Genomic DNA, 27,543 nt, shown 5'->3' on the forward strand with positions numbered 1-27,543 from the left:
TATATTTCTTTTGAAGAGCCAATTATAGAGTTTATAAGTACATTTGTTTTTCTTTTCAAAGTCTGTTAATTGGAACGGGATTCATGGTATAAAATGAGTTAAGGCACGCAAGAAAATTGGTTCGACGGTTAACGGTTGAAATGTCTTAAACATTGAAACAGCAGTTTGAGTGGCAGAAACGAATTGTGAATCGAAGCTTTCATCAAACTGGTAGACGTTTCACTTCATTCCGTCTGCATTGGAATAAAGTTCACAAAACCCTAACCACCGTCACGTCACCCCCAAACCATTTTGCTCGCAAGTTTTCAGGGTCGATACACGTTTACTGGAACCGCTCTTAAGTTGTTCGATAACTGTATCAAGCCACTTTGAAACTTTCCTGTAACTTCATTAACAACAGGTAAATGCCTTGAATTGCTGTGTTATATTTTCAAACGCGAGGCGAGCAAAAAAAAAAAAATGATTAAATTTTTTCTCATGGACCCTGGAAACTGAAATTTTCTGCTTTTAATTCATCTAGTTGCGAATTCATTTACGCGGATATAAAGTTACCTTAGAATTCTCTTTAATCGAATTAACTTGAATGTAGTAATTCCATTAGGGCGAGACTAAGGATGGAATGAAGAAGTCGAAGAAGTATGATAACATTGAGAAGAAAAAAAAAATGATTTTGTTAAAGTCGGGACATATTATTTTCAGTATCTAAATTAATTAAAGTTAGTTACTATTCATTTTTATGAAAGAATTAATTTAGCAACTAAAAATTACCTTTGAAAATATTTAGAATATGAAATAAATTTTATGAAACCATTTTTTGGGAGTTAAAAGACTGAATTTTCTTTAACATATGCGCAACGATCTAATATATTTTTGGGTTTTGTTTTTTCTTTTTAAGTATATCTTTCATATGATATCGGAAGCTGTTACAGTTTTATACATATAATGTGTACTTACTTCGTCCCTGTGTACCTAAAATATTGCAGAATAAAAGCACCAGTAAAACACGAAGTGAACCACTTTCCTGGCTCTTTATCAGAAATGTCGATGTCATGTTTCAGAAAATGTACTATTATCCATTTCGTTATTTATGAATTGATATTTCCTCGACTTCGAAACTGCCTTGAAACTTTGAAACCATTTTACTAAAATGTATGTTACTTTAATGCACGTATAATTCAAACTGCTATGAATTTCTTGTCCCAATGCTGTTTGATTTTTTTCAAATAAATTCAATCTTATTATTCTTGTTACGTAAAACTATAACATAATAGTCGTTAAAGAAGAATATTTGTTGTTTTGGTAATTAAAAACCTACACTCGTTGTGGAAAAGTATTCACAGAGTGTTAAGTGTTGAATATGGTTTGAAAACGAAAAAAAAAATGAACGGAATTTAACGCTGGGATCGGCGTAGCTCGCCTAGTTGGTAATGAGTTACGTAAAGTTAACACAAAACTAACTGTCCACTCGCATAAACACATTCCGAGACCTCGAACCTAATCCCGAGTAGAACTAACTTCTCAGGTCGGTATCGTTTCAGTTGACTAGCTTAACATGTTAAAGCTGGGTCATAGGTTAACTTCGGAATCAAAATGTCCACTTCCCTTTTAAGAAAACGTTCTATAAATTTTTATCGTTTTTCCTTCAAGGCCTTTAATAATCCTGTATAATTTTTCATAGCTCTTCCTTGTAACTTGAATAGTATCTTTTATAGTCTTTTAAATAATATAATTTATTTTTAATAATTCTTTGGTGTTTTGAAAGATCGAAGAAATTGTCTTAGGATAAATAAAATGAAATAGATTAGGAATAAATATTCTAAGTCAATTACTACTTGTTAAATGGTTCTAAGGACAAATATTGAAATAAAATGTAGTACGATATATGAAAAGTTCACCGAATCATAATTCGTCGAAACAATTCGACGAAAAACAATCCATCGAAATTAAATTTCACTAAAAAAAGATTCTCTGAAAGTATTCTCCGAATAGCTAAATTCTCGATACTCTCTATCATTCAATAGTTAATGGTGAGTCTGAAAATTGTTAACTGTAATTGTTTAAATAGAACGATTAAAGAAATTCAGATTTAGAGATATATTAAATTAATATTACTACAATTAACTGTTTACTGTGCAATTAACAGAATCGAATAATATGCAAAGTACAGTAACCTGTCATAATGACGAGGATGTTAAGTTAATTATGGTCTTCAAAGTAATCTACGGATGGGAGAGCATTAGGTACAATCTCAGGGGAATCTCCCGAAATGTCAGTACGAAATGTCATACAAGTGTGGCGCTGGTAATCCTCTTCACCACTCATCCTTTACCTCTTCAACAAGCACTGAGTCAAAGGTTCCTTTACCTCTTCTCGTTCCAGTTATGCACAAAAGGATGAAGATCAAACAGAGTTGATGTACTGATCCGTGATCTGAATGCATGCTTGCATTATACGAATCGATAACGAAATCATAAAGAAACTGAGAATGTAGCAAAACTAATTACATATCGAGCGTGGATTCGTTTGTCGATTAATAAGACAAGGATGAAAATGAAAACAATTTTACTCGCTACTTCATCTAATTTAAAATTCATTTTTAGTTTAATTTTAAATATATTTATCTTGGATTGCCGTTTGAGGAATAATGAAAAAATTAACTAATTCCGAGTGCTTTTAACACTTTAATTTCTACGTAAAATTTTTTTTAAATTTAGTATCTTATATTTCTAAATATTTCAAATATTATTTATCAAATTATCCCCCATAAAAATAAATGTAATTTTACCATTCTATTTAATGTACATAATTTATAGAGAACTGTAGAAATATTGTTTAGAATTTTTCTATCTAAGTAACTTCGCTTGAAAATTTTCCTCACATTTTCTTAAGGAACGTACACACAATACATTATTAGCCCTGCACGTGGAGTTTAAAAGCAAATATAAAGTAGAAGAAAATTAAACTCATTTATGTAATCATTTTTTTATGAGTTTCAATTTAGATGCAGTACGTATAATGAGAAACATTTGTGAAACACTTGGTACATCTGTTTCATCGATATGTAGGTAAGGTAAAGTGTACAGTGCCGAGCAAAATAGGATTCTAAGAATAATGGTTAATAATAATTCAAATTTGGGAACGTATGATATATACCTATGCTAAATACTAACAAATAGAAATAATTTTATCAGTATTGAAAAATGTTAACACTTTATTAAAAATAAAGTAAATTTTTGTAATATTATAGATATAAAAATATAGGTAATTTAGGAATATTTACATCCTCAATTATTTAATTTAATAGTATAGCAAATGTAAATGATTTTATTGGTATTAGAAAATATTAGAACGTAATTAAGTGGAACATAATTTCTTGATTATAAGACATATGGATTCATTAATCGCGTAAATAACGAATATAATTAAGATTTGATAAGAACGCGCATACTATATCCCTGACAGGTAAGTAAGACGGTAATTCTGGTACAGCTTACGAACCAATATTCCACGCAGTTTGTACCACCTTGTGTGCACATCCTGGATCCGAGCTTAACTCGTCCAAGGAAAGTCGTAAAAAATGTTATTTCAGTAAACGAGACAGTAAAGCGCTACCTTTATGCATTTAATGTTTTCGCAGTCTTACATCATCTTTATAACTCTTTACTTGGAACGTTACGTTACATTAATTTTCCACCTTGCTTCCCTCTTAGTTTCGGTGTAAAACAACTGGTACATTTATGTTCCTTCGTATACGTATCTGTGCTTACCAAAATAAATTAATTGCATGAAAGAAGTTACAGATGCTTTATTTTAAAATATTCAATGATAATGTTGTTTAATAAGATATTTCTGAAAAAGATGATATGTAAATTATTCTAATTAATATCGTGATTTTATGGCCGAAGATGGTTTCAAAATTAAATAAGGGATGTTGTTTAAAAAATACCGAAAATGTTGACCAGAAAGTGCAGGTATTATTAAAATATTACAAAATGAATTAGAATAATAATATATCAAAAGAGGATCAAAAAGTGGAATTACAGCAGTTTGACTTTTTTTCTTATCTGCTTTATTTCTTCAATGAACATTGCACCGTTCCAGGAAGGATAAAGATCAGCTAATTTGTCCGCTAATGCTCGATCTAAATATGTACCTATCCCCTGAGTACTGGAAACAAAATTCCATTGCAATCGCAATTAGGAGCAGTAGAGAGTAACCTTCTCTTGCGTTTCTACGATAATTACATGTTGTTTGCTATTTGTACTACACAGCTACTGAAAATAACCGAACTGTTCTTCTGTTGCTATCTTTCTGAACTGGACAATTCGTATCGTAACAGCCTACAATTTGCTCAAGAATATTGAACTCAGTTATTACTAATATTTCATTCCTAAACAAGTACCGTATTCTAAATACAAAATGGTTACTAAAAATGTAACATTAAACAAAATTCTTCAATTTTAAAATGAAAATTGAATTGCAATTAAAATTTTAATAACGGTATACCTATTCTGTTAACGTTTCTAAACAATGATTACTCAAACAGTCAACATGGTTTGAATTTCCTCAAGCTTCGTAGCTCTCATCTCCATTACGAAACCTTTCAAAGCAACGTTGAATTATGCGTTTTGTAACTGATACTTGGCCAAATGCGATATTGATTTCCCAACAGTTTCGGATAGGATCTAAGGCCGCTTGAAACTCGTATAGTAAAATGGTTCGTAAATCACGTGGCTGCATCCTGCACTTTTAGACTCGTAAAAACGGTGCACTGCTATGAAAACGCAAAACAAACGCGATATAAATACAGTGAATATGGCTGAGCAAGTCAACGGTTGCCAAATGTATAACCTGTTAACTGGATGATTTTTTAACCGAGGAAAAGTAATTTTCTTTTTGTATATGTAGTAACATAATAAATAAACATGTCCTGTAATTTTTACAATAGAAATTTTTAAGGCAATAACTCTCGGTAAATATATATTTACTGAATTTTGATGGTACCAAAATTGTTCAAGAAATTACTTTAACCCTATCGCTACGGTCATCTCTACCAGGAACTGTATATTTCTATACCTGAAGGTGAATAACATAATTTTGGTCACAACATTTGATTTGCAATGGAAAATGTTTATTTCTAATTGTCATATCAAAATTTCAATTACATATTTGCTATTCTGAAATGTAAACACGACTATAATGGCTCGCAGTATGCAATAATCGTTCCAAAACAAACGACTATATGTGGATAATCATAGTGGTGAAAAGGTTAATCATAGAGAAAAAAAGCAGGCAATTTATCCTGGAAATAACCGCGGCTAAACAAACAGAAAATAAATTTTAATTTATTTCGATATACAGTGATAATGATAACCTAGTAATTACTGCATAAAAGCAGTAGATGATATACGAGATAGAAAAGCTTCAATTCGAATTAACGTTAAATTTATGCGTTTAAGAGTGTAATGTAGTGTTGGTTACCTGGTAACTAATGATCTCAAAACTTGTGAAATGAACTTTCCGCGGGACGAGTAAACTAAACCAAACGAAGGCGAGTTTTACGTAACGTCAAGGAGGTTCGTAATTTAACTCACTAATTTCCAAGCGATTGAGGCGCAACGAGGTGAAATAAAAAAGAAAAAGGAAAAAGAAATGACCAATTTGTTGAACGCTTTGATGCTTCATGCAATAAATTTGAAAGTACCACTGACGAAAGATGAAAAATAAAGGTTTTTACTTTCTTCAATAGCATTTAACAAATTATGTTTTTTTGACAACAATTAAAGCTGTTTAACCCTCGGTTGTTATTAGGGGTATACGAGACCCACAGTTTAACTGTTCTACAATTTTACCCACATTTTTTGTTAAAGCTCTTAACATACACTGCACCCCTTTTTTCCATGATTTTCAGTTTCTAACGAAATCTGCGATAGCACTTTTGACCAACCAAGTTTTTTTGCTATGTACCTTTAGTCCCTACCTCCAATGTAAAAGATTTCAATCATGCCTTTCTTTGTTTTAGATAATTGCTTTATAAGAAACATTACTCTTTTCTTTTATTGCATTATTTGAAACGTCAGTTAGCGGTGACCATTATGATGGTCAACGTGTTAACAGGATAAGAGAAGAGGGCAGCATTGTAATCAAAAGCAGTAAACAAAATGGAGAACCATTCAGTTTACAATACTCATAAAAGTTTCGAACAGTACTTGGCCATGGTTCGATTACTTTAAAGTACTTCTTACAATTCTCAAAGAACTTTTAAAGGGTTTAAACCTACGTATAGGTTCGAGTCTATTTGCAAGCATCGCTTCTCTTTTACAAAGTGCTCATGAACTATTAAAAGATAGCCAGTCAAATATAAACTTGCTTGTAATATACTATTAGGCAATATTAACAATTCTCATCGTGGTTTTTAATCAATTTAACGCTGAGTTAAATTAATTGGACGTTGTTAACCCTTCACTGGTAATGTGGGGTCTGACATACCACAATTACTTTATTTATTAAAACGATTGATTGTCATTTGTTTAAAAATTTCGTTGTTCCTCTAAAGTTAAGGGTTAACGCGTTGATTTGCATGACACGCATATGTGAGTGAATTTCCATAGGAATTTCCACTTGGATTTCCATAGAAATCTATCGACCGTATTATTAGAAATTCTTTGACTTACCTAGTAATATTAGAAGTTTAAATTTACGGGTAATAAATACAATGAAATATTGCGAAAATAATAGATCAGATTTGTTCAAAATAGAAATGCTACTTAATAAAATTTTCAACAGCTCCAGTATCGCAGTTATTGTGTAATTTAAGATCAAGAAGGAAGTAGAGTAATGAATACTTTTCGAGGACCAACTAGAATGACAACAATAAGCGAAATAATTAATTGAGACTCCTCAATTTTAGTAACTTTATACACGAAGAGTTATATAATGTACATATGAAAGAATGATAGTACATATAAGAATAATTAATGTATATGCAGAACTTAAATCTTACTGAAGGTGTTACAAACGCATTATTGCTGTACTTTTTTTAGTTAATTACTTTCCAAAATGTTCTGAATGGAATTGCAGTAGTGTTCCCTGGATTTGCTTTCAAAGGTAGCGGTGGTGATAACTTTCTCACAAGTCCACAAATTGTTCGTTTAAATATGCAGGATATTCAGGAAATGTGGTAAACTTTAGTTACGGGCAGTACTCATGGAAACAAATAACGAGTGTTTCATAAACATGGGTTCAAGAGTCCTTTATTTTCGAATAATAAGCCATTTTCGTGTGTCTCTCAGTAATCGAATGACCGCATATCTATTTGAAAGTTATCAACGATCCTAGATAAACGTACGATATCAAACACGATAGTCTTCTGTAGACTATATGTATTGATGAAATGTTTATGCAGTTATTTTTGTCAGGTCTCAAGTATCTATCATACTAATATGCCATAAATATTAACATAAGCTTCTTTTTGTTATTTGCATATATCCAATTTATCATGCAATTATAACACAATCAACCCTGATTGTGATGCCTTATATTGATCTAAGGATAAGTCAATGACGTATCACAACTTTGTACCACTAAATCTGAATAACAGGTGCAGAATATATCATAATGTAAGTTAACTGTAAACAATTGTTCCGAACAGTTATCGATTTAGGTGTAATCAACGGTCTGTCATTATATAATACGATAAATTGAACTGGAGAAATGGTTGAACCGAAGGACAGGCTAGGATTAACAGATGGATCAGCGCTTAAAGAGAATCATGATTAATCCGTGGCCCGAAAACCGATGAATCGAATGTTCTTCGATTGAGGGAAAACGAAAACGATGTTTGCAAATAGAGATTGATTTGGAGTAATCTAATGCATTGTGAACGAACAATAGAGTTGGTGGTGCAAATGTAGCTCTGAATCTATTGAAAATGAATTAACTTGGAAAATGCATGAAATTTTTTAAACAAACCGTTGGTTAAAACTGACAATAATATCGTTGGTCTGAAAGAACAATGATGCGAGTGCAAAATAGTTATTTTACAAATAAAAAATAATTAAAATAATATAAATATTTCAATGCTAAGTAAAATTTAACAAAATGCAAAAACAAAATACAAGAGAATCATTTTGACGGACCATTAAATGGCAAAAAATTTCATGTTAATGTTTCACAACAATTGTCAATGAAACGTATTTATATTTGTTCTACAATGAGTTCGATAGAACTAACAAAACTACGTTGAAACTTTCGAATTGGAGTAACTGTAACCGCTGATTAGCAAACGATAACCAAGGAACAAAGTTCCATGGAATTCCCTCTACATTCCTGAATTAAGCAAGATCGTAGTTAACGCTCTCTATTCACTGAATACTTAGACCCAAAGGCACCCTTAAACTTCGCAATTAAAATTCAAAGCACGATGATACCCGAGCAACGGAACCGTAAACCTCGAGAAAAGCTATGACTAGCCAGCTGGCCAATATTATAGCTTGGAGTAATAACAAAGTCTCCCTTGTTCTCAAATACTAACATCTACTCTAGTTATAATAACCGACTATATAAAGTACCTTAAAGAAATATTGTTAAACTTCAAGCCGCTAAGTCGGAGAACACAGATTTCTTTGTGACACGGTTTCCAGGAGCAAATTAACTACCAGCCATTTTTTAAGTAAAATTTTGTAAATACAGTTATCTAGATTAGTATTTATCGAGAATATTAATCCTTGAACAGCTTAGGTCAATTATGATCCAAATTTACAAAACATATACCTACAAAAATATTAATCTAAAGTTAAATATATAATGTTTAAATTAAAGGATCTTATATATTAGAAGAAGAATTTTTAAAGAAACAGAGTAAAATTTAAAAAATGAAAATTCTAATATGAAATTCAAAAGTACATTAAAATTGCGGCTCTCTTCATGGTCCGCCGTCCGAGGGTTAATACTCTATTAATATATGTACATACATTTGTAAACCACAATTAATGACTTAATGTTTACCCCCAATTGTTAAATTGATTTAATATAGTGGTATAGGAAGTGAAGAATACTTTCGCGAGATACTGTAACCGTAATTGTTATTTGTCATCGTAATGGATAATCGGAAGAGTCAAATGACGCACTCGTGGCTTATAAACGGCGCGATTATTCTAACCTAGCCGATCCACCCTTTTCCAATGTCTCATCTTTCAGTTAAGGTAGCCGATCCCTTCAGTCTAGAAGAGTGTAATGTCGGTCGCAGGTTAGCCTGCTAGCTTTTGTAAATACATTCATTTGAATTTCATGCCATGCAACCCAACCAGATGAAAGTACTTTTCAATATCGCCCCTTCGGCTGATCTCCCAGCTCAGTGAAGTGTCATCTCTTTTTTACAAATGATACTTTCAATGAAATTTGACAATAGGGACGTAAACATTTTTCTTTGTCAAAATGAAATTTCGTTAACTATTGCAGATATTTGTGTACCGACCATTTTTTAAATATTTGCCCTCCTCCCCCAAAAATGTTATATTAAACTGCCCAGTCTATGATTTTTAACATAAAAAGGATCTAATCTTCGCCGACATGAAAAACTTTTGGCATCGCAAATGAAAAATCCCTCATTCAAAGACCAGTTTTTCAGCCCTGAAATAAGTCCACACATTTTAAAGTAAATCGATTCTGTAGCTTTTGAGATATTTCGGTCAGCGAGTTTGAAAATATAGTTTCGAGAAAAATGCGCTTGAAATACGGTGTGCTTTTTAGAAACGTTTGAAGAAACGATATCTGAACTCGCATGATCCCGTAGATTATGATGAGAATGATTTGCAATATTTAGGAAGTATTTTTAGAATACTGGCGCTGTTCACAATTTGCAATCTTCTTTCTTTTATTAATTGCCCGATTACTCAAAATTTGAGGTGCCAATCAGTGGCGACCAGCATATCAGTCAACCCCTTGCAAATTCCATAAAACTCACAGTTAGGTTCTTGACGGTGCACTATGACATGGTAACACATAATTTTCCTATTCGCAGGTGATACGCGTCAAATATTGATAGTTAACATTTAGAAATGTCTACGCTATACCCTATCGCCCTGTTCTACTCACAAGTCAGTCTGAATATGTTCCGTTTACCTTCTTCGTCACGCGATGGTATATGATCTGATTAGTAAATGTGGCCATTTCGGCCAATAACGAAAATGTGTCCTGTCTTTATTATTGTGTTTCAATGGACGAGCCAATTACGTTATAATCAATCGGATCTGCATTTCTTCTGCACGCCAACTTTACCATATATCCGTTCCAGTCGTCCGATCATAAAACCCACCAGCCATTCTGCTTGTCTGGCTATTTACGAATTTCGCATCGCAATTCTACTTGCCTGACCACCTACGATTCCGCGTTCGAGTTCTAGTTGTCTGACTATCTACGTACTCTTTTCCATTTGCCCGACAGCACATCGTTTGTACGATCGCGTGCAACCCGGGCTTCCCTCGATTAAGGGGAAGGTGTAAAAGAAGGACACAACCAGCCATCCTTATTCATCTTTGTTCTTTACGTACGAAGACAGGTTAGGTTTTACTAAATTCGAAAGTAAATGGATGCTTCTCACTTTACTCGTAATTTTAACGAAAAGAAACCTACGTTTTACCCGAATGTACAGCATCGAGCATTGTAGGCTTCTTTAAGAACCAGAAGAGGAGGACCGGGGCGGGGAGGATGCCCCCTCCCTCAACATTGATCGTGCGGCCCCGCAGGGCTGCAGGTGGCCGGGACTGGGGCCCTATGTTGGCGGTGATAGCACGTGGGGGAGGGTCAAGGGTTGACCCTGCTGCGAGATGGGGCGCCTGTGCCCCAGGGTTGGATGGTCCTGGCGTGTTCGTTAGGGGTCCCGGGGCCCTCCTCTAGCTCCGATGCAGGTCATTGTGGAGGTTTTAGTGGGTAAGAATCCCACACTACCCCTCCCCAGGGGGGCTGAAGGTGTCTTGTTGAAGATTTCCTCCACGTAAAAACAAAAGCTTCTTTAAGAAAAACGGCGATGTAGGGAAAAAAAGTTCCACCAATCGGTATAATACTTGGAAAATCCAGAGTAATATTGGACGCGCATTTGAAAAATACAAAAATTTGAATAGTGTTTAAACACGAGTGATGGGGACTTTAACATTCACAGCGTCTATACAGAAGTCTACCGTGCTCGATACTGTACCCTTTCTTTGCCTGATCGCGCGTTGACCCTTTTCCCTACACTGTTTATTTGCCCGTCTGTAACACTTTATAAAATATTTTCCAGTACTTCTGCACTATTCAGACTCCACATCTACCATTACACACGATTACGTTTTCTCAGCATTTAATCCATATAAATGTATATGCTTATACTTTTTAAGCACTTTATAGTACTGTGAGGTTAACGTGACCCTTTTAAACGTGAAAGCAGGATGATGGCGCTTTCATTGCAATACACGACGCTAATTAAAACAGCTGGAAGTCGTAGCGGAAACAGTTTCAAAGCAGCCGGTGTAAGAAGTAAATCAATTAATTATGTCGAAGAAATTTGTGTAAATATTTTATGCAATTTTCCTAATTCGTTACACGGTACATTGAAACTGTAGTAGAGTACAGAAAATAGACATGTGCACTGCACCTACTTAAATTGCAGTTACCTTTTAAATAAATACTCTCTTCTATACTTGCTGGAAGTTTGAAACAGGTACTAATAATATATTGTAAATTAGAATGTCATAATGGCGACAGAAACGCTCATTTTAATTACGAGTTCAAAATTACATACAACTATGATAATCAAATTTTTCCTAAATTCTTAGCTTCTTTTATAAAATGAAAGTACATTGAATTTCTTTTGCAAGATGTTCACCGTACCTTTACCCATTTTTCAAAGGACTTTTAACTTCTTCGTAATATTTCGCCCGTTTCCTTTTACTACGCAATTCGTTCAAAGAATTTTCTTTCAGCTAAAATAAAGGCAATTAACGTTTCACACTGTGAAAGGTAGTGTCATTTTTAAAGTGGCGCGGTTCGTTCTTTCAAGGAACGTAATTGTTTCTGACGAACCGATGTCTGTAGAAAGCCACCATCAGAGGGTAACGAATCTCCACGATTTCCATGATATTCCATCTCGTTATAATTGAAAACCATTACTTAAAACCGGTCGCTGATATTTTCAAACGTGGCCAACCCTCTCCCTCTCTCTCTCAGAATAGGTAGGTATTACTGAAAGTACCCGGCAAGCAAAAAGGAATCTAGAGCATAGACATCCAGGAAGGTTGTTTAACCCATTGACCTCGTTAAACGTTCACGAAAAAGTTAAGTGAATTTCTCTCTGTTCCTCCTCCTCTTTCTCTTCAACGTCCCAACTCTGACTATCCCTCAGTCTCAAGGATCTCCTTCGTACAGCAGCGAAACAGTTAATTAATTAATTAGCAACATTACAGGGAGGAATAAAAACGGGTCCTTGTCTGAAGAATACGGTCAATTTTCTTCCCAACCTATACAATGTAATTTCATTCGAACGAATTAACCGAAGAGCTGCCAATGGAGATGTATCCAGGTAATAACTTCGTAGCCACCAATTAGGGGATGAGAGAAGAAGGGTAAGAATGACGTCAGGATGGAATCCGATAAGATTTGAGTGCTTACCGTCTCGAGAACATAGCTTGTCGATCTTCCTAATTCTAGTCTACTGATCTCTCCAATCCCGGGTTTACAGAGATCTATAAATTGCGGATCTTGTAATATTGTCGATGATGCCTCAAATTCCCTATTACCGTTGAGTACTTCCATCTAACCTATGCTCTATTTGAATAGAATTATTTCAAGATGCTTATTCATGTAATGAGTTATATTTGTTCACTGCGGAATAGGTTCAGATCAATAGTTATCCATCTGATATGTATATAAAAGTCTTCGACACTTTTAAAGCATTCTTCTGATTAGTGGTTAGATTAGTTTTTATTAAAAGTATTCTCCATGTCTTTTATTCGGAAACAGTTTCTAAAATGATCTCTCCTACACTTCTTAATATCTTCGTTGTTGGATTCTTTTTGCTTCTTTTCCCAACTGTCCAATTGGTAGAATTGCGTAGGATATTATTTCTGCACCATGAAATAATATTTTATGTACTGTAGTTGGCATATTATACCATGGATGCAGTTGGAAAAAGACCTCTTTGCAGTTTGAAAATAATAATTCCTGAAAGGTTTCATCTTTATTGGATACATACCGGAGATAGAATCCTTTGAGAATGAAGCACTTCTAAGCTTGACATTACGTATGCATCGAATAATTTTTATTTAAGCTAAATTAAGTAATGTTTCTTTACTTCAAAGCATATATTGTAAATTTATAATCAATTTCATAAAAAAATTTGTCAGTTTATATGTGATATATAATAATTCACATTAATGACAAGTATGCAATTAATGACAAAGTAAAAAGGAAGCATCAGCTTGCATTTATATAATTTATATAATATCAAACTAAATGTAATTTTTAATAATAATTTTTTCTTACGTATTCACATTACATTTGAAAAATGATGTTATTTAATAAAAATGCACCAATGGCTGGGAGTGACAATAACCACTTTGATAATCAACATCTCAATTAATAGACAATTCGTTAATAAAAGTTCTTTATCCGTTGTTCTGCATTATTAGCATTGTATTACCATTTAAGGTGACTTACTGCAATTGAGATACCTGCTATCGTGAAGTACATACGCAGCAAAAGTACTGCCGATAAATTTCATCGCGTCTTCTTCATTACTTGTTTATGAATTATTCATTTTATCACGCTTTAAACTACATGCCTGATAGCGACAAGAAAAACATTCTTTTGAACACTAATTACCACAATACAATTTCTACTAGATTATTGCAATTATTGTAATTCTGTATTGTGATTGATATAATGATTTTTTGAACATTAATTAGAAATAATTAGCTGAAATAATATTTCATGCCTTAAATTTGATCATTTCAAATATTACTTTTCACGATTATTATTTAAAAAAGAAAAGGTAACTAGATATAAAATTACACAGAAATTTGTGAACGGAAAAATATGCACAGCTATATGCTAGAGAGAATTTCATTTATATACGAATATAAATAACACACTAGATACACTTTCATGAAAACAAGACTCAAATATTTCATTGTACGTATAATGAGAGAAATATTCATTTCAAAATATATACATATATTGCATTTACTTGTAAAATAAAAAATATGTTTCAATAATTAGAAAAACAAATTATTTCGAATTAATTAATGTGGCACAAATTGGGAAATAATTTCTTTTATTTGAAATACTGTTTTACCAAGCATTAAATCTACGAGTTTTACTTCCTCGAAGTGAACCCTTCTCTAAATTTTGTATTAAATTACCAGCAGGCTTTGCAGAACAATGTTCTGAATGATACCCCTAATGGAACAATGCACGAATCTGATTCTAGTCCATTGTTTGCTGGAACTGATAACTAGCCAGTTCGTATTAAGAACATTAACGAGGTATTTGTATAATCATTTTAAGATTCGAAGCGATGTAACGTAAGTGCCATATTGCGATAATTTTGTTACCAAATTGTCTCATACCTTCTGTTTCTTAAAATCGGCCATTCAATATCTAACAACGTAAATAAAATTTGTTCATCATAAAAATATTACCTAGTCAAACTTTCGATAGCTCCAGTCTGGCATGTTAAATTTGCAAAAAAGTTCTTTTGGGAAAGTGGTTTTCCTTGAATAGCTTCGATAATAATGTAACGATTAATTTTGGTGTATTAAAAGCAAACATTTGCTTATGAAGAAATCAGGATTCAAACGAACGGCATGGAAAAAGTAGTTTGAGATAAAAAATTGTTTGATTTCAAATGCATGAATCGCATTCAACTACTACGTGAATATGATTCCACAAGATCAGAGAGAAAAATGTACCTACACGAAATCCAATTTGAAATGGATTTTGTTCTATTCAAGGTTCTAATTTTATAGATGAAGTTTCAATTTTTGCTTTCAACCAACTAATTAATTCTTCCGCTTAGAACAACGTACACAGAGCGTTAATTTTTAAATCAGGTAAATTATTTCTGCTATCATTAAAGTTAAAAAGAATTACTATAAATAGGATTTAAATGGTTTTGGAGTTCACAAGAAAAGATATCTTATGGAAAAGACATCTTAAAAATTATATATAGAAAAGAAGTAAAAGAATAACTGATAAAAAATTGATTGCATTCAATGACTCACTTTATACCCAGCTAAATCTTGAACCAGGCAGGACAGAATTGCTTCTCGTCCAACTGATGCGGTTACATTGGCAATCGGTTCCTTGAAATTCGGATCTAAAAACAAGCAAAATTATATAATTAATATGTGATCGCCCTATTCTGGTTTTGGTCTCACAACAAGTACAATTTTTATAACTTAATATTTATAGAATATTAAACGCTATAAATATTAGGTAATTGATGTGAAGTAAAAAAATGTACTTATTAGCAATAGTAAAGAAATTAAAAAAAAGTCATCTTACGACACTTATAAATTCATAAATATTAATTTGTAACAGATTTGATGAAACATCTTGAATATTGAAATTGTTACATGATAAAGACATTTATTGGAGTTTCTAGAATTTCTATATTCACCACAGAAATTCTATTCAATTTGTATATTACTAACCAAGTAAAGCTTTCCGCTGTGGAAACTGTTTGAATCAATTTAGATAGATACGAGACACATAAAGCGTAAAATATAGAGAGCTCAGTCTTCAACTGAAATAGAAAGGTCAAAGATGCAGTAGATTCGTGTAAGAGGTACGTGAACATCTATTCTAGATTTACGGCTGGATTGCTATCAGAGAATATGAAATAGGACGGTCCGTCATGTTCTTCTGTCAATTAATCGTAAAGCCTCTATTAGAGTTTCACGAAAACACAAATATCAGCTCATGTATTTACAATTCAATTACAGAGTTTCAAAATTATATTGAAACGGTGGCTTCTGATGTATTATTTGAAAATCTAGGAACTCAACGTCATTCTTCCGAAACGAACGTTTTATTCTATTAATTACAATCAATTATTTACGATTAGTGGATCAGGTAGCTGATAATTAATTAAATTTATATTCAATTGAAACAACATAAGATTAATTTATGTACATGAATGAAGAAAATTTTGAGAAAACGGATCTTTCAATTACTTATTCTAATTGGCAAATAGGAATTTGGTATTTTCATAACTCTCAAAATTTTTTCTACTATTAATATTCTCTTTCGCTTAGTCAATCATTTGTAGTTTTGGCACGACGAGAAATATCAGAGCTGGAATTTTAAACGCTGCTAGATGAATATATTAAAATTAAATCTGAAAGCTTGTTTGTTGGTATCAGAAACTTGGTATAATTTATGGACAGATCGGTGCTCTCTGTATACACAGAATCAAAGCACCCTTTAGGGGAACAGATTCAGAAAGTATACTCTGTACAATTACAGCTTGCGAAACTAAAAATACATCAGGTTTCAAGGAAACACGTAGTCAGTGCTATTAACCCTTTACCCTCTTTCAGAAGTTTCACAAACCGTTCACGTAACGTTAATTACGTAAGAAACATTTCCATTGCTGGCCATGTTCCGTCGATAGCTTTCTACGTAATTGGAAAGCGTGCTTTAGAATGAAAAACTTAATGCAAGTAAATTCGAGAAATAACCGGCGTCGAATATTTAAATAAGATTTTCAGAATGAAATTTAAAGTTTGGAATCGCTTGGTACCATTCGTGATTTACTGTAACCAACAGTCGACCATTTTGTATTAAGAAGATCAGTAAAAAGTTTGTGTAGTTATTTTTATTAAAATTGAAACGTTTAATTGCTATTTTATCATTTTTTATATCATCAAACCCTGTCAAACTTTGTACAACACCGAGCATGGTGGGCTTCCCTAGGGTTGTCTTCACCTTCCCCGAGCTCCCACCCCTCCCCATAGGTGGTCCCGAAGAGAATGACGATTTAGAGGAGAGGATCCTACCACTTGCGCATAAACATTTACGCGGGAGGATTTGTCGCATTTCTTAATTATACATATACTCAATTTTATAATATTGAATAATTAAATACATTACTTGATTTCTGAATCACTGTCAATATTGATATCGTTAAATATAAAATTTTAAGAATTCCCGTTTCCCTTATAATGCAACTGTCCCTGGGGAAGCCTACTGTGATCGATACTGTACATTTCGAACTCAGCCATTTGATTCGCAACAATTTAATAGCTTATTGCTTTCATTATTTTATCCATCCCGTGTGTATAAAATGAGCCGTTTCGAATCGCAACTAATCAGGTCAAACGTTGAAAATAATACTATGTTTCATGTTAACGAGCAGAACGAACTAAGGAAAGATGATGAGAAAGTCGAGAATTTTAGGGCACGAAATACAGGGGAATCAGATTCGCGTGCTTCCGTGAGATTATTTTCGTAAGAATGGCTAGAAATCGCCAAAGTGCCGACGTCGACGTCGGCGTCGTCGACGTTCTAACCCCCCTCTTCCGCCTGCCTCTTTATAATGCCACGAAATAATAAGAATTTCGTCTGCTTAGTCCCGTGGGTGCTTACATCCCTATTTATGACGACAGTATCTCGGTTTCTTTATGCCATCTGCTGGCAAATGTGTGGGACTCGATTCCCCGGTCGCGAAATATTTTCTTCTTCAGTTCTTCTTGCCCAATTTCGCGGCACAGAAGACCATAATACAGACAAACTTATGCATATTTCCTTTGCTCGTTTCATTTCTTTTTCTCCCACTTAATTAAGACGAAAATGCGAGCTATGCTATTTTTAAATTTCATTTTTAGCTTGCTGCGTGTCAAACGACAATTATATGCATCTGTCAATTTACAATATAATTTATGATATCGTTTTATTTATGATTTTTATCAAAATATTTTATCACTTTGCTGTTGCAAGTGTAATAAAATTTTAAAAAAGAACATTGTTTCTACTTCTTTGTTTTTTTAACATTTTAAAAATGTTATTTCTTATCATTAGAGCCTTCGTTTGATTCGATGTATCACAGCAACAGTGTGTCTTTTACAAGGTTGCATTTATCTTCCTTTCCCATAACTTCAGCACACCACATCATACCGCATCGTCCCTCTTCACATTTCCATTACGGCAAGGATCTTAGTACCAGCGAGGACACGGCATATAGCATAATAACGAGCCATGAACAGCACAACGCGCGGCCGCTTTATTTCACCATTTCTGGAGCCTGAAATATCTCGACCCTCTGAAATCACTTCACGCTCGTTCCCGGTTCAACCCCCCTCTTCACCCTCTTCTCCTGTTTTCCGACCGTTCTTCCTTCACCCTCTCGCATTTGCAGCCAGCTTAATGCGAGTAACGATAACTCATTCGAAACTCGTTCCGTCCGTAGGATAGTTTGCCGAATCATACGGGAAACATGAAAATAGGATCTCCGTTCAATTTGTTGCTACGATGCCCGCTAAATCGGTAAAACCGAAACAACAATTGTAACGTCGCGTTTTTTTATTAGCTATTGTCTGATACTCCAGACGCTGAGAAAATGGCGGGAAAGCTCGTGAACTTAGAACAAGAAAAACAAAAATGAACAGCACGTTCAGAAGGAAAAGAATCTTATCGATCGAGTAAGCATCATCACTTTCTTTGTTGTTCAGGTGAGAAATATCAGACGTTCCTCGACAGAGCTGTTACGAGAGATGAAGAGTGGATATTGTACTATAATGTCTCTCGCAACAGGCAGTGGATAAACTTTGAGAATACGGAGTCGCTCGCTGTGAAACGAGACTTACATCCGTCATAAAGAAAATCAACCTGTCAACGAGCGGCTTTTCGTTAGAATCGTCAACATCAAACTTTACTTATCTCTATAAAATTGCGATAAGTCCGCAAGTTCTTTGATCCTTATGATTGTTTAATAAAAATATTCTTGCCAACCATGCAACGCTTCAATTAGTACGATTAATTTCAAAAGTTCGAACCTTCGTCCTTTTTTAAAAATTATAGATTTATGTAAAAATTAATTTTTTAATTTTCGTTACGTATTGCTGTTAGTTCACATTCTAATGACTACATAAAATTATTGTAAAATCATGTTATTTACCAGCAGAATAATTTCTGTTTCGACGATTCAACAAATTATCAAGTATTCACTTGTTCTGAAGAATAATTGTGTCGCACGTGCAGCGAAGGAGTATAACTCTTTGTTTTCACGTTTCCCTCGCCAGATGCAACGAATCCTCAACGAGTCACAGTTGCGCACACGAAACTCATGCAATTAGTTTTTTGCTTATCTTCTGTGATGTTTCTTTGTGCAGAACGAAATATTTTTTCGTTCACCTATTAGACTGGTATGTTTTCGCCTATCGTTATTTCTCCAGCTAATTATGAATCCTATACACTTTGTGCATAAACGTGTGGTGCATATTTAATTTTTCATTAAATTGATAGAATCGCCCTATGGTATATAATTCCAGAACTTCAGTTCGTAGCTTTGTGGATTCATACTCACTGTCAATATTGTTCTTCAATTTCAAACATTTCTTCGTGAACACATTCATAGCGAAACATAGGTATCTGTCATTGTAGAAGATTAATTGCTTTTTCACTCGCGATTATTAATATTTTATTATATGTATATTGATTTTGCACAATCTGTATTATGGTTTGACATGTTCGCTGCCGTTGTGGATAAAACCGTGTACAATACGGAATATTTTATTAGAATAATTATTATTTTTTAGAATATCATTAGATTTGTAGTATTGGCCACCCTTGTAATAATTAACACGTTACTTTCAAGGAAATTAATATTATTATTGATTTACTATTGACAGCGGTTCGAAACGACTTGGAAACTTTAATAATAATAAAAAGGCTACAAACTTTGAAGTGTTATTTTATGGTACTTTTCTATTATCAAATTGCGCGAACATTTTACTTTGCACAATTGGCTATTTGATATGCAACAACCTAATAATTTATTGAGAAGACGCTTCCTTAACTTCGCTCGTGCAAGGAAATAATTTAAGATACAAAACTGGCAATATTAAATACCCTTCCTATGCACCAAGTTCGTTAAATGAAAATCTTCCGAAATATAGATAATCCTTTCTGCATTATTAATTCCTTTCTTCGTCTAATATAAAATTTAAAGAACTTCTGTATTTATATTTGCATCATTTGCTTCAAAATATTTACAACTGGTGATAAGACTTTTAACGTACGATTACTAATTAGAATTATTCCTGGTGGAAGAATCTTAATTTTGGGATTTTCGTTCCTTTAAAAAAACAAAGAACATATTATCTGGTTGCTCTAATAATTTGATCACTCATTGTATGCAAAGCAAACGTTGAATGTTAAGTCGATTAATTATCCGTGGTATCACGTCGCATAGAGAAGAACACGCGTACAAACGATATCACTTGTCGCCACGTTCCTTGTTTATTGCTATAGTAGGATGTTTTGGCAAAGAAGCAGCATGTGATGCTTGTAACAGATTGCATTTCGTGCCGGGACACACTTTGTTACCCGAGTTTACACTTTCATGCACCAGAAACGACCTCACGTTCCACGGCCAGTGTCGGTCTATTTATTTTGGCCACTTGGGTTTTCAAGGCGCTGTCACCAGCTTCGTGACAGAAGGTCCTTTTCAAGTTCACTGATCCGGCTCCAAAAACGTTAGAAAATAGGCGTTTGATGCATATCTTATGACCTCTCAACTCAAGGGATTACACACATATAAAGTGTATCGAAAGATTATTCGCTTCCGAATGTAGGGCAATCTCGATAATATCGATTTTTAAATATATCATTTTGAAATAGTATTACGTTATTATATAAATGTTCAATTTTGAAATATCTAAAGTATGACATGAGTACAATCGGATTTTTTTCCTACGACTGGGTAAAAGAATTATAAATTAAATTTATTTCAATTAATTTATGAAATTAAGAAGTTATTATAATTATTTTTCTCATCTGACCATATAAATAATAATAATAAGTAAAAATTTTTCAAGATCACTCGATATCTACAAATGTTATCGTACGTCATATACAAACTTTTCCTTTCGAAAATTTCGTTATATCGTACATATATGTAGACGATATTCTTGCGATAAATGGTTCTTACGATATAGTAAGAACATTTTAGAATACACGTGACCCAAAAACCTAGAAAATATTGGATAAAGGTACATATGAGCCCCGTGTCACTGTAGAACAAGTTTCACGTGAAACACGCAGATCTATATTGGGAGACGATGTAATACTGTTTCTCAGCAGAATGAGGGGTAAAAAATTATAAAGATAAGAACTTTACTTGTGATAATTTAAAATTATCAGGAGTAATTAAGAGAAGCAGTACGTTCCAAAAAAGAAATTCATCAACCTTCCATTTTCTCCAGTACATTTCATTTCACCGATAAAATATCTTCAACGCAATACGTTTTAAAAGAGGATCGTCTAAGTTTTAAAAAATTTACTTAGATAGACTTTAGTCATGTCGTGATTGCTCAAGCTGCAGAATGTGCATCAATCGGAACAGAGTTCGTGGAAAGTGTGATATGAAAATCGCTTGACAAAAGATGAATCGCTACAAGGAAAATAAAATGTATTGCATGAGCATATTCAGGAAGTATATTATATACTACGTATAATATTCGATGCGCTTATATACATACATACGTACAACACACATACACCATCGGCCAAAAGTAAAGGGAATATCTCTCAACAAAGACGTGAAACGGTAAAAGATCTCTGGAAATAGTTTCATTTCCTAACTTCCTGGCATGCTTTTACGGAATAATTCTTTTCATCACGGATCCATTTTGGTAAATAAAAACAGTAAATCAGAATATTTTCACGCTTCAAACTTAAATAAAGCTATTTTAAAGCAAGAAAAGTTATTCAAGAAATTTTGTTTCATAGAAATATTACATTTCTATAAAAAATCCTTTTTAATTTATCCCATTAACTTTCAACTACCTATTCCTCATTTTTTTTTAAATATTATGTAGAAGCAACTGCAGTATAATTATTATCCAGCTTTGGTTAATTATCCTGTTTGATAAAATTATACTGTAAATCTAATCTTTTTTCGGCTGCCTTTTGATTCTTCGTGCAAAATATTGAAACAGTGTAGCTACAAACGAGCGACTGAAAGGCACTGGGAACATCGAGATAAAACGCAAGAATTCATTTTATTTCGTTCCGCGTGATTTCACAAGGATTTTCCGTTTTAATTAACGGATAAAATTCGAAACGCTCCTGCCACATTGCAAGTTTCGAATATTAAAAATTAATTCTATGGGATCAAATTTGTTGCAAATTATACTTAAACTGAAAAATAATAGGATTATAATAATGACAATTATTAATGACTCTCAAAATAATTCAGGATATCGAAAAATTAATTGAAAATTAGTTTAAGGAATTTATAATATTTTGATAGAAATTAATCAAATGATGTTAGATTTCCTGTATTCCGAAATTCACTGTTTGATATATAATAGCATAATACAAATACGTGCTAATTAACAAAACTGCCAATAAGCAGATACTAAATAAATTAAAATTTTTATTTTTATCGATGCACCACTGTACACGTTTCACAGGTATGGGTCATGATCGACCCGGCGACCACCGTTTGAAGATCAATATAATACATTAAATTCGTGAAGTACAAATTGAACAGTTAAAATTTGGTAATGAAACGATCGTAATCAAAATAATTATAATTACAGCAGGACATACATATGCATTACATTTGCCTCTTTTCACTGCGGTATTTAACGCAATAATTAATAATAATATCAAGAAGTAAATTGGAAAGCGATAAAGAATACAAAGTTGAATTTCGTACGACAATAATTTTGCTCTCAGTTTTGAATTTGCATTTTCGAATAAAACAGACTCGTAGCACTTCTCTTTCCTCTTTTTCCGTGTACGCCATTAACATAGCGTTAGTACGACCAAGTTTCTTATACATTTCGCGAAATAAACGAAGTGGTCGCATCTTTAACGACTGTTTGCACTAGCAAAAAATAATCCGTACTTTTTCCTTTTCAAAAAACTTATTTAACTTTGACTAATCGAAAGATAAACGGATGATAATACATAATCAATTTTCATTTCATTCAGTGCACACGTATTTTATTACTTGTTCATGGAGTTGGTAACACAAATTAAGTTTGTTTATGCAGTTGGTAATATACGAGAGCTCTGGCAACGTATGAATTAAACATGCGAAATCATGGAATATTTTGCATTGATATAAATTTTAGACGAACCGTTTTAAGTATTTTATTTCTTACTGCATCTCAACAAATATTTTTTATTGTAAAATATAGACATTAAATGTATTTGTTCATAGACTTATTGTGTACTAAAGAAGATTATTATTTTTAATTACCTTCTTGCAATTGTAGTAAAGGAACAGATGATGAAGTATTAATTAATGAACGAGTTGTTTGACAATGGGAGGTAATTAGTGCAACTTAATTACTTTGTAATGGATGATTGGTTATAACAATCGATATCTGACAATGGGTTTGAAAATCTGAATAATGTGCATTCAATATTTTCTCTTAAAAATATCGTCAGTTTAACATTTATTTGAAATAAAAAATCCTTTAAACTTTCCCTAGACTTTTATATTTTTAAAAACAGAATAAATATATTTTTTCCTATTACGTACGAAGCAATAAAATAATATCGTTAAATAAGTATCAGGATAATAACATCGTATCTTAATTACTTCATACTTATTTGAACACTGATATAATCAATCTATCGTGAAGGATTAGTGCACTTCAAAACTCTCAAGACTTTTAAGACTTCCGAAATTGAAAGTTTGGAAAGTCTTAAAAGCCTTGGAAGCTTTAAAGAGCTCTAATTTCAAATGATATTTAAAGTATCCTTAAGTGATTATTAACTCATCATTACCTGCAGATACTACTTTACACAAAAGTAGTGCTGAAAATTCAATGAAGTAATTTATGTTTTGCTGCAAAATGCTTTATGATTATCAGAAGAATTTCTAGATTAAATTATATTTCAATTACTGAATTAAAAGTACAGATAGCAATTCTTTAAATTTGGAAAACCTCTTAATTTCATCATTTTTCAAATTAAGAAATATACTATTCTCTCGGTAAAACACTGTTTTACAGTACTATCTTGTATTAATAGTACTTCAAATTCAATTCATACTTTGCCAGTTTGTTTAATTTTTACATTACTGAAAATATTTATCCTGTTTCTTCTATACCATCGTAATTAGAAGTTTCATCGCAAAACTTTCTCGGTGTCTTATTATTTCGTCTGTCAGTGTACATGAATTCTGAATAGTACTTTGAGAAAGTTTATGGTATCCGTTAATTTTTCACCCCGACACCACAGAGAACATCTCTACAGACTGAGACTCGTTCACTAAATAACCGGGTTAACTCAAATTTTACAGAAGATTCATAACTCGAGGCGTAACAAGATCGAGTGTAACCAAGTCGAAATCTCTTCATCCGTCGAGTTGACTAGTATGTGGAAGGAGAAGTTCCTAGACTATCATCAACCCCACCACCGACACCTTCCTGCAGTAAGGACCTTCTTAATTGCATGCGGTAATTATTGTTTACGCTGCAAATACATCAACAAGCGTGTATAGCTATATTCTACTTGCAACCTTACTAACTAGTTTTCCCTTTTAATTTCGTAATGAACCGCCTTTCCAGTTAATACGCATCTACTCGTCGCGTGAATTGAAGAAAAAATAAAATATTATTGCACGGATTTCAGATCTTTTCAGCTTGGACTGAGTAAAAGAAAAAGAATCGATAACGATATGAATGATGAATTCCTATGGAAATTTAAACATCGAGCAAATTTTAATCATTAATTGCTATTAACAATGAAAAATTTCAATGGCAATAATTAGTCATTAATTACAATTAACGTTGCTTGACAGTGACCACAGATTAACGAGCAAAGGTCAAGGTATGTAGAATACTGCTACATGCACAGGAACCTGCTGTCCTTCCGGCTGCACGTCGTTATTGGCGTGTACAGGTCATTCGGGTTCCTTGTTTCGTTACTGTTAGTACGGTTAGTGTGATTAGTGACATTAGTGCTCGTTCTGTTGACGCACAGGCGGTGTTGACTTTACTGTCCGTCTATTCCTTACGGCTGTGTTCGAAACACAACGAATGACCTACGGTGCTTCATAAAATGCAGGGTGTCTTATGCAACTGGGCCAAGTCATAGCTCTAAAATGATCAAAGATTTTTCTTTTTAATAGAATTATATATTTCTTTAAACGTTATTTGGTGCATCTTATTATTTTATGTAACAAGTTTTAAAGTACTTTGATTGAAAAATTAATAATTCAAAAGAAATATTAGGGAATAACAGGCTTTCCCAGTTTGACAAAAATTTTTTCGAATTTCATACTTTCCTTGATGTCAATTGTTGCATATTGTTATTCTCTACGATAAATTATAAAGGTACTTAGGTCGAAAATTTAATAATTCAAAAGATATCTTAGGGAGAGACAGCTAGGCTCTCCTTGTCTCTCCCTAAGATATCTTTTGAATTATTAATAAATTTTCGGTCAAAGCATCTGAATCTTTTTTTTGTAAAGAATGAAAATACGCTCCGATTAACGTATAGTAAGGTTTTAAAAAGTGAAGGTAACTTCAAAATTTTTGGAACGTCTCCACTTCCGAAGCTGATATTATATACATATATCGCGAGATGTTTCATTAAATATCATTTAATTTTGCCTAACAAATCTTGTGTCTATCTATCTTCTGCCGTTTTTAAGTTATACCTTGACCCACCTACATGGGACACCCTATATGCGTACTGGAATAAGAGGAAGATGTAACAGGAGCAGACAACAAAAAGGGAGGTAGTGAGGTTCCAGTAAAAAGTGAGCAAAGCAAGTTCTTTCAAACGATCAGCTAACAGGAAAAATATGCATGCTTTCTTCTCTATGGTATTTATTGAAGCGTTAATGTTTTTATCAATTTTTTTGTAACCTCGGAACTAAAGGGTTTCCAATACAGTAAATGTACGTAACGCTTGCTTGGTAACTTTCACAAAAAAATGCTATACATATATGTATGTACAGTTACGAAATGCAATTATTTTTACATTGTCAACTGGATTTGCTACCTTTGCATTTTTTCCTTTCAAATTATTTATAAAAATTCAATAAAGAACAATTTTCATGCATTTTCAGTCATTGTCAGAAAGATAGAAGAATAATTAAATCGAATTGAACATTTTAATGGTGGCAGATCTCTTAGCAATAGAATTTGAACAATTTTAAAATAAAGTCTACAGAAAAGTACGAAAATATTGTAGAATGAGACATTTTAATTAGTACCTGTGAACTATTTAAAATGGAATATCTTTTTCTGAATTTCGCTCGCTCAAAACCAACTTTTATAGAATACAGGTTCTGAATGCTTTTTATATTAAAAGAGATAGAAGTTTTTAAAAAGGAATGTAAAGGCTGCTCCGATAAACTATAAATAGGTAATAGAATGTTTTTATAGTTTTTAATACTTTGACACAGTGAAAAATACCATTAAATTTCTATTGAAGCAATTTTCTTTGAAATCTGCTTGGTTCCTTAGATAGTAATGGAAAAAGGAAGAAAGTCTACAATTCTCGAGCGTGGCGGATGTACCAGAAATCTGTATGTTCAGAAACGTAGAAGGTTTTTGCTGTGGGGTATTTTCTACATCGGTGAAATCAACTTTATGTAAAACTGATTTCCCAGAAAAATAAATAGAGATTATGTTTTTCAAACTTAACCAAAAGCAAAAGAATTTTCACTCGCTTACTTTCATTTCGTTACACGATTGAATATTTAAAATGCTTCTCTGTGTTGTTTTCATATAACACGATGCACTTTTTAAAAAGTACAAATTACAGACTTTGGAACATTCAAAATGTTCATTTGACATCGTTTAATTTTGGATTAAATCTTGTACGCGTAATAAAGCTGTTATAACAAATTTGACAAGTTTAAAAACTAACATTAATTAAAATATTTCTATTTTTAAGCTGTATTATTAGCATTGAGAAGGTAAAACTATATGTTATCAAATCGTATTGGAATGTCTATATTTCAAAATTGGCTATTTGATATGCAACAACCTAGTAGAAAATTCAAGCATGAAACCCAAAGACAAAGTACCATTTCAATTTCGAAAGCTGACTGAAGTGTAGTTAGATAAACACCATTTCGTCTGAACTACAATAAAACCTATAAACCAATTATTTTAAAATCAATCCTCCCTCCAAGAAACCGTGACTGGATAGGTGGGAGAACATTAAAAAATCAATAGAAAATATGGGGCGGTTTCCTGATTGCGAAACACCTACGTCATATTCAAAGACGTTCTACAGGTAGTTCCACAAATAAATTCATACAAATAACTAATTTTCATGTATACATTACAACTCAAAAATGTTCGA

General features: G+C 32.9%; 1 protein-coding gene across 1 annotated transcript in view; it reads right to left on the bottom strand.

Annotated features, from left to right (window-relative positions):
- The window catches only part of LOC114876116 (limbic system-associated membrane protein-like), a 139,823-nt gene that overhangs the window by 37,990 nt on the left and 74,290 nt on the right, over positions 1-27,543 (bottom strand). The window contains exon 2 of the mRNA XM_029187201.2: positions 15,258-15,352. Within this exon, the coding sequence (XP_029043034.1) occupies positions 15,258-15,352 (95 nt within the window). The remainder of the gene's footprint in view (positions 1-15,257; positions 15,353-27,543) is intronic.

The sequence above is a fragment of the Osmia bicornis genome, chromosome 2, assembly GCF_907164935.1.
Source record: "Osmia bicornis bicornis chromosome 2, iOsmBic2.1, whole genome shotgun sequence".
Lineage (NCBI taxonomy): Eukaryota > Metazoa > Arthropoda > Insecta > Hymenoptera > Megachilidae > Osmia > Osmia bicornis.